The sequence below is a fragment of the Tachyglossus aculeatus genome, chromosome X1, assembly GCF_015852505.1.
Source record: "Tachyglossus aculeatus isolate mTacAcu1 chromosome X1, mTacAcu1.pri, whole genome shotgun sequence".
Taxonomy (NCBI): Eukaryota; Metazoa; Chordata; class Mammalia; order Monotremata; family Tachyglossidae; genus Tachyglossus; species Tachyglossus aculeatus.
This window is the reverse complement of record NC_052101.1, coordinates 85,401,749-85,409,824: the sequence shown is the minus strand read 5'-3', so window position 1 is coordinate 85,409,824 and position 8,076 is coordinate 85,401,749. Positions and strand designations below refer to the sequence as shown.

The following is an 8,076-nucleotide window of genomic DNA, read 5'->3' as shown; positions in this document are numbered from 1 at the left end:
TAAGCTTGAGAAAGAGCTCGGGTCTGGCGTCGCTCCTCCCGCTGACCTCCAGCCTGACCCGGGCCCCAGGAGAGCGGATCCCTACCCGACCTGCGGCCCCAGTGGGGACTGGTCTCGATTCTGGATAGGAGCAAGTTGACGTGTACACGTGGGCTCTCTCCGAGGGCTGCTGAGACCCGTCCTCGTGCTTTGCTGATAAAAGCTGGAATCGGGAAATGCGTCAGAACGACGGCACCCAGGTATAAATGGCAGCATAATCACGATGGTCAGGGGCTCCCGCGTAGACCTAGGCCTAAGAGAAAAAGGCGCGCCCGGACTGGCCTGAACACGACCCTCTGCTGAGGCCCCTCTCGGTGGAAATCAAGACTCGGAAGGCCTGCCAAAGCTGAGGTGGCCCCTGGAGACACCGGTCCCACCTCCGCTGGATCCCACTGGGAAAAAATCCTGGGTCCGCAAGGCACTTAAGAGCCCCAGAGGCTCCTACCCGCGGGAGGCTCGGCTGAGGTGGGCCGGCCGGCTTCCCTGAGGACGAGACGCCCCTCCCGGACCAGGGTTCAGCTGGGTCCTTCTGGGAAAGGACGTGGCCACATCCCCTGACAGCTGACTGACTGGCTCGGTTAGGGTCACTCCTGGGCTAGTCCCCTTCAAATCAAGTCTTGGTGACTCAAAGGTTCTGCCCTCAAGGCGGTCCACTATCTCACCCGATTCCAACCCGCCCTCCCCCGTTTTTTAGGCCAGTGCCAGGAAAGAACGTGGGGCAGCCGGCAGCACCCCCCCGCCCCGAAACAACAAAAAAAATGGACTCCAACACCCAGATAAAAATCTTATTTTTCTTTTAATGTGTTTGGCCAAACAGGAAAGTGAAAATTCTCATCTGGTTAATTGTACAGAAAATATAATCTGTGGCCAGTAGCAAACACCGCCAGAGTTTGAGTTTGGGGGTTTTTCGTTTCTTTTTTAAAAGCACACATCATCAGCAGATGGCATACTATGATCTCCACCAACAAAAAGTCAAGTCCGCGGCAAGTTTCGTAACGCGAGACGGGGCTGAAATTTCCCGAGGGCGCCTCCGGTTCAGAAGGACCCCAGTCCATCCGGGAGATTGAGGGGGCGGGGAAGCAGGTGAGAATCGGCATCAGATTTTTCTTGGGAATCACGGTGTCCGTTCTACTTCTGACGAGGAACGTCTCTCAGGTCACTCGATTAAAAAAAAAAACCAACACAACGACCCACGAAATACGCAGCTCCTCTCTCTCTCTCTGCCGGTCCGGGCCCGGCCGGAGGCTCTGCGGTCTCCTACGTCGTCCCGTTCTGCGCTCTGGAGGGGTTCCCGAAGCCAACTCATCCCTTCGAATCCTCCCACCGTCCTAAAAGACAAAGTTCCCCGAGGCAGCCCCCATTGGGGCCGGAAGCCGACGGGGCTAGGCCCGCGCCCCGATCTCGCCGGGTTCCTATTTGGCCCGGGCGCCCCGGTCCAGGTTCGGGTGGCCACGCGAGGGGGCCGAGGTTGGGGGGGGAAGGTGTCGGTTGCAAACAGAAGCGAGCAGGGCGGGCTCGGCAGGCCCCGGCCGTCGGCGGGGCGCGCCCGGCGCGGCCTCCTTCACATGCCGTGCTTCTTGCGGATGACGGCCATGGCCAGCAGCCGGTCTTTCTCCCGCAGCTCCTCGCGGAGCTTGGCTTCGGTGAGGCGCAGGTGGCGGATGCTGCCCTTCATCTCCTTCATCTTCACCTCCATGAGGGCCAGGATGTCCCGCTGCTCGTTGAGCTTGCGCAGCAGCTCCTCCTCCGTGGTGCCCGACGACAGCGAGTACGAGTGGTCGGAGCCCGTGTCCGGGAAGCCGTCGTCGCCCACCACCACCAGCCGGACCCCGGCGGCCGAGCAGCTGGCCTCGACGGCGGCGGCGGCGGCGGCGGCGTGGGCCAGCTCCGGCCCGGGGGCCCCGTCGGGGGCCCCGAACTCCATCTGCACCGTCAGGTCCACGGGCTTCACGTCGTCCCCGGCCGGCGGCGGGGAGGTCGAGGCAGCCGGCCCACCCTCCACGGCCGCCTGCAGGGTCAGCAGCACCGCCGCCGAGGCCGACACCAGCGGTTGCGGCTGAGGCGACGGCTGAGGAGGAGGAGGAGGAGGCGGCGGCTGAGGCGGCTGAGGCGGCTGAGGCGGCTGAGGCGGCGGCGGCTGCCTCCTGCGAGCGGCGGCCCCCGCCGCCCCGGCGCGCCGCGCCGTCTTGCGCTCGTTGACCCCCCGCAGGGGGAAGATGGTGGGGACCCGCACCGTGTAGGTTTTCCGGCCGCCCTGGAAGTGGACGCTGCACAGCCGGTGGCCCGTGGTGGGCTGGAAGGTGGAGAAGCAGCCGCTCACGCCCGCCCGGGACACGTTCTTCAGCCACAGGCGTCGCAGCTCCGCGTCCTTGGGGAAGGTGTAGAAGTGCAGCGCCTTGTCCCGGTGCGAGTTATTGTAGCAGCCCGGCACGCAGCACGTAAAGCCCGGCATCGCGGCCGCGGGACGGGCCGAGGCCTCAGCACCCTAGCGAGCTGGCGGCGAGCGGCCGGCCAACCGTCCCAACGGCCAATCGCCCGCCCGCCCCGTCGAACGTTCCCACCGCCGCCACGGCCGCCGCCTGGGATGTCAGCCTCAGGTACGGGGCCAAGTACCGCTCGGAGGAGGGAGGGAGGGAGGACTACGCCCCCCACAATGCACCGCGCCGCCCGCTTCCGTTGGAGCGCCTTCCGGAATCCCGCCCCCCGCGGCTCCCGGAGAGCCGCCTTTCTTTGGACGGACGGAGCTTCCTCTCCCGTCCGTTCGTTACCCTCACCTCGTCTCCCCCCGGTGCGGGCCGCGATTTCGGGGCGCGCCGTTCCCGTTGCTACTGGCCGGGGACGAACTACAGTTCCCACAATGCATCGCGACCGAAGGCCGGGGGAGACTACGGCCCCCACAATGCCTTGCGACCGCGCCCTGCCCTTCCTCAGGGGAACTACGTCTCCCATCACGACTTGGCGTTTGCTCCGCCCGCCATTCCCCTCACACTCCCTCCCTCCACTTTGTCCCGAAGAAAGTCATCATCATCAATCGTATTTATTGAGCGCTTACTATGTGCAGAGCACTGTACTAAGCGCTTGGGAAGTACAAGTTGGCAACATATAGAGACGGTCCCTACCCAACAGTGGGCTCGTAACTCCCCCTCACCAAGTCGTCGGCCGGTCCCCCCACCAAGCCACGGTCCCGGCCCTTGAGGGGCTGACGCTTAGAAGGATGTTGGCAGGCTTTTAGTGAGGGAAATGAGCCGTCGACGAGGTCGCCTTCATCACCAGGGCCTTGACGGGACAGAGGCGTAGTAATAACGATGACATTTATTAAGCGCTTACCACGTGCAAAGCACTGTTCCAATTGCCGGACATACACAGGTCAGTCGTGCTGGGCCGCCACAAATCTAGCAGCCAGCAGCTGGGCCTGGTCTTAAGATCACATCCATCCTCACATCCAAGCCGTCACCGAAACCTGCCGGTCTCGGCTCCGCAACATTGCCAAGATCCGCCCTTTCCTCTCCATCCATACCGCTACCCTGCCCATTCAAGCTCTCATCCTATCCCGTCTGGACTACTGTATCAGCCTCCTCTCTCCCATCCTCGTGTCTCTCCCCACTTCAATCCCTACTTCATGCTGCTGCCCGGATTGTCTTTGTCCAGAAACGCGCTGGGCATGTTACTCCCCTCCTCAAAAATCTGTGGCTACCAATCAATCTGCGCATCAGGCAGAAACTCCTCACCCTGGGCTTCAAGGCTGTCCATCCCCTCACCCCCTCCTACCTCACCTCCCTTCTCTCCTTCTACAGTCCAGCCCGCACCCTCCGCTCCTCTGCCGCGAATCTCCTCACCGTGCCTCGTTCTCACCTGTCCCGCCATCAACCCCCGGCCCACGTCACCCCCCGGGCCTGGAATGCCCTCCCTCTGCCCCTCCGCCAGGCTAGCTCTCTTCCTCCCTTCAAGGCCCTACTGAGCGCTCACCTCCTCCAGGAGGCCTTCCCAGACTGAGCCCCTTCCTTCCTCTCCCCCTCGTCCCCCTCTCCATTCCCCGCATCTTACCTCCTTCCCTTCCCCACAGCACCTGTATATATGTATATATGTTTGTACATATTTATTACTCTATTTATTTTACTTGTACATATCTGTTCTACTTTATTTTGTTAGTATGTTTGGTTTTGTTCTCTGTCTCCCCCTTCTAGACTGTGAGTCCACTGTTGGGTAGGGACTGTCTCTATATGTTGCCAACTTGTACTTAAGCGCTTAGTACAGTGCTCTGCACACAGTAAGCGCTCAATAAATACGATTGATTGATTGATTAAGAGGATGATCCCTAGATTAGTACAGTGCTTGGCACATAGTAAGCGCTTAACAAATACCATCATCATTATTAGTAGTAGTACTTGCTGGTCCCCCGCCTAGGCCTTCCCATTCCACCATCCACACCCGCTCCACTTCTCTACTTGGCTTTGAATCGATTCACGCAGGTACGGAGGGTATGTGTAGAAGCCGTTCCCAAGTGCTTAGTACAGTGCTCTGCACACAGTAAGCGCTCAATAAATACGATTGATGATGATGAAGGGCTGAGCGTTATCCCCTCTTTATTTCGATCTCAAACACCTCTTACATTGCGGTGATACCCTCAGTGAGGACTTACCTGAGCCCGGCTGTTGATCCAGTGAAAAGAGCCCAACTCTGGGACGGGGGAAAACTGGTTTCTAGTCTCAGCTCTGAAAAATAGGAAGTGCCCGCTGGAGCTGGGCCGTCAGCGCCGACGGTCTCTGACTAAAGGGCCAACTAGGGCAGGGTGGACAGGCCCGGCAGGAATTCTGAAAAATCGGCTGACTAGCAAGGACGGTGAAGACCACGCCATTTACCAAGGCCAGCCCCTGCTGGGCTATGGCACCAGGGGACGGGCAGTCCGCTGTCGGCCGTCAGTGAGCCCAGCACACGTGTCACCTTACCGTACGCTTCGTAAAGTGTCGCACTCAGCCCACCTCCTTTCTCGTTGCAGAGGCCGAGAGATTGCCAGTGGTGCTGGCCACGCTACGATTACTACAACGGATTATCGGCTTCTTTAATAAGTGCATTTTAAGTGTGTTTGGTTTTATTCATTTTAATGCCTGTCTCCCCCTCTAGGCTATAAGCTCCTCGTGGGCAGGGAACGGATCTACCGACTCCGTTGTATTGTGCTCTCCCGAGCGCTTAGTGCAGCGTTCTGCACTCGGCAAGCAGTCAGCAAACAGTATGGCCTATTGGATAGAGAACAGGCTTGGGAGGCAGGAGGAACTGAGTTCTAATTCCGCTCTGCCCTCTGCCTGCTGTGTCTTTACTGCTGTACTGTACGTTCCAAACGCTTAGTACGGTGCGCTGCGCGCAGTAAGCGCTCAATAAATACGATTGACTGGATGAATGAATGACCTTGGGTAAGTCACTGCACTTCTCTGTGCCTCAGATATCTCATCTGTGAAATGGAGATTAAGATCGTGACCCCCCCCCACCGTGGGACATGGACTGTGTCCAACTTGATCGGCTAGTATCTACTCCAGCACATAGTACAGTGCCTAGCACCTAATAAGTGCTTAACAAATACCATAAAAATACACAGATCAATGCCACTGATTAATTGGTACTTCATTGGCGCGGGTTCTCGGTCCTGAAAGTTCAGGACCGGGGCCAGTCCGTCATCAGTTCACAGGAGACTCCATCAGATTTGTGGACTGAAAATCAGTATAAGAAGCAGGGAAGATATTCTTGGCTTGTGACCTCTATCCTGTCTCCCCACTGGTCACTACTTGAGCACTGCCCATCCTGTGAGAGGACAGGCCATGGAGCATCCTCTTCGTGAGTTCCCTCATCATTTTCTGGTCACTTCCCCCCAGCTCTGTATCCTCACTGCTTTTTTTTTCCTCTCTCCCTTATTGCTTCTTCATCCTGTCCACTGTCTTTTACATTGTTTTGTATTTTGATTCATTTATATTATTTCATCTTTCCGACTTTCAGATTTACATTAGCTGCTCTGTAACTAATGAACAATTTACAGACATTCAAATTCCCAAGTGCTTAGTACGGTACTCAGAACACAGTAAGCGCTCAATAAATGTGAGACTGGAAACAACATGTATACTGAAACCAATTTGGAAGAGTGATCTTAAAAGCGATTTTAATATGCAAATGTTAAGTATTTTATTACACAAGGACAGTTTCCAGTGAAGGAGACGAATCAGAGAGTTGTGCACTTTTAACAACATTCCGATTCGTTTGACAATTGAAGGGTCAATCCAACTGGAAAAATGATTGCCAGTAGTATCAAATATTTGAGATTTCAGGACACTATCCAATGCCCAGTATAAAACAAATCTGAGTTTTATTGTCATTTGTATGTATTGCGATGGTCAAATACTTGCGTAGAGCCCTTGAGACAGATTTCCAAGCAGGAGGAAGGTGTGAGCAAGATGTCAGTGGTGGCAGAGATGAGAATGAGGCACTGTGAGTAGGTTAGATTAAGAAAGAGTGTGATCTGGGGAATAGTGGGAGAAGATGGTCCACTTCCTGGACTAGGCCATGCTCCTTATGGCTCCCTGGCCCTTCCCTGGACCCTGAGTAAATCGATTAATGGTATTTATTGAGTGCTGTGCTGGTGCATTTGGGAGGGTACAAGAGCTGGGAGTCATAATCGCTGCCCATAAGAAGTTTACAATTGAATGGAGACAGATATTAGAATCCACTTCAGATAGGGGAGTATAAGGATACTCACCTAAGTGTTGTGGGTGTGGAGTATCAAAGCGCTTAGGGGATACAGAAGAGAGGGAGAATGTGGTGGGGAGATGAGTTGTTAGGGAAGGCTTCCTGGAGGAGATAGGATTCTAGTAGGGCTTTGAAGATGGGAAGAAGGGTGGTGCTTACTGTGTGCAGAACACTAGGGGCTAAGGGCTTGGGAGAGTATACTAGAGGTAGTAGATGCGATCCCTTCCCTTAAGGACCTTACAATCTAGTGGGGGAGATAGGTGCTAAGATAAATTACAGGTAGGGGAAGCAACTCGGTAAAAGGACATGTACATTCATTCAATCGTATTTATTAAGCGCTTACTGTGTGCAGAGCACCGTACTAAGAGCTCGAGCACTGTTCTAAGCACTTGAGCACTGTGCTATGTGTGTGTGGGGGGATGAGTGCCTAAGTGCTTAGAGGGTACGGACCTGTCGCAGGAGGGAGGGAAGATAGAGAGGGGAGATGAGAGGTTAGTCAGGGAAATCTTCCTGGACAGGGAATTTTAGTAGGGCTTTGAAGATGGGGAGAGGGGTGGTCTGCTGGATATGAAAGGGGAGGGAGTTCCAGGCTGGAGGGAGGATAGGAGCAAGGGGACGGTGGCGAGAGAGATGAGAGTGAGGTACAGTGAGTAGGTTGGCTTTGGAGGACTGAAGTGGGCGGGCCAGGTTGTAGCGGGAGAGGAGTGATGTTACGCAGTGGGGAGAGAGCTGATTGTCCCGTCAGGACAGCCCACAGTCAGGATCCAAGACAAAATCCATCCAGGTCAGCAGGAACACCGGGGTGGATACTGAAGTCCCCAAGGATCGGTGTAGGAACGGAGGAGAGCAGCGAGGCGAAAAAGGCATCCAGATCGTTCACACAAACAGAGGTGGGGTGACAGGTGGTAGACGGCTGCTGCAGCTACTCATCGTGGTGGGGGCTAGTGGCAGGTGAAGTGGACTTCAGAGGAAGAGGCGGGGGACGGAAGAAGGAGGGGGATGGTGCAAAAGTGGCGTTGGGGGGCCAGGAGTAACCACGGTATTTCCTAAGCGCTCACTATGTGCCGGGCACCGTACTCAGCGCTGGGGCGGATGCAAGCAAATCGGGTTGGACACGGTCTTGCTCCCCATTTCACAGATGAGGTAACTGAGGCCCAGAGAAGCGAAGTGACTTGCCCAGGGTCACACAGCAGACAAGTGGCAGAGGCAGGATTAGAACTCATGACCTTCCAACTCCCAGGCCCCTGCTCTATCCGCTCCACCAGGCTGCTTTCTGTAGGCTGACTTCTTCTCTGTGGGACCAGCATT

General features: G+C 56.1%; 1 protein-coding gene across 1 annotated transcript; it reads right to left on the bottom strand.

Annotated features, from left to right (window-relative positions):
• Window positions 1-846: 846 nt before the first annotated feature.
• On the bottom strand, window positions 847-2,610 carry THAP11 (THAP domain containing 11). Its single transcript, XM_038773059.1, has one exon. The coding sequence runs from the start codon at window positions 2,489-2,491 to the stop codon at window positions 1,601-1,603; it is 891 nt and encodes a 296-aa protein (XP_038628987.1). The 5' UTR covers window positions 2,492-2,610; the 3' UTR covers window positions 847-1,600.
• Window positions 2,611-8,076: the final 5,466 nt, after the last annotated feature.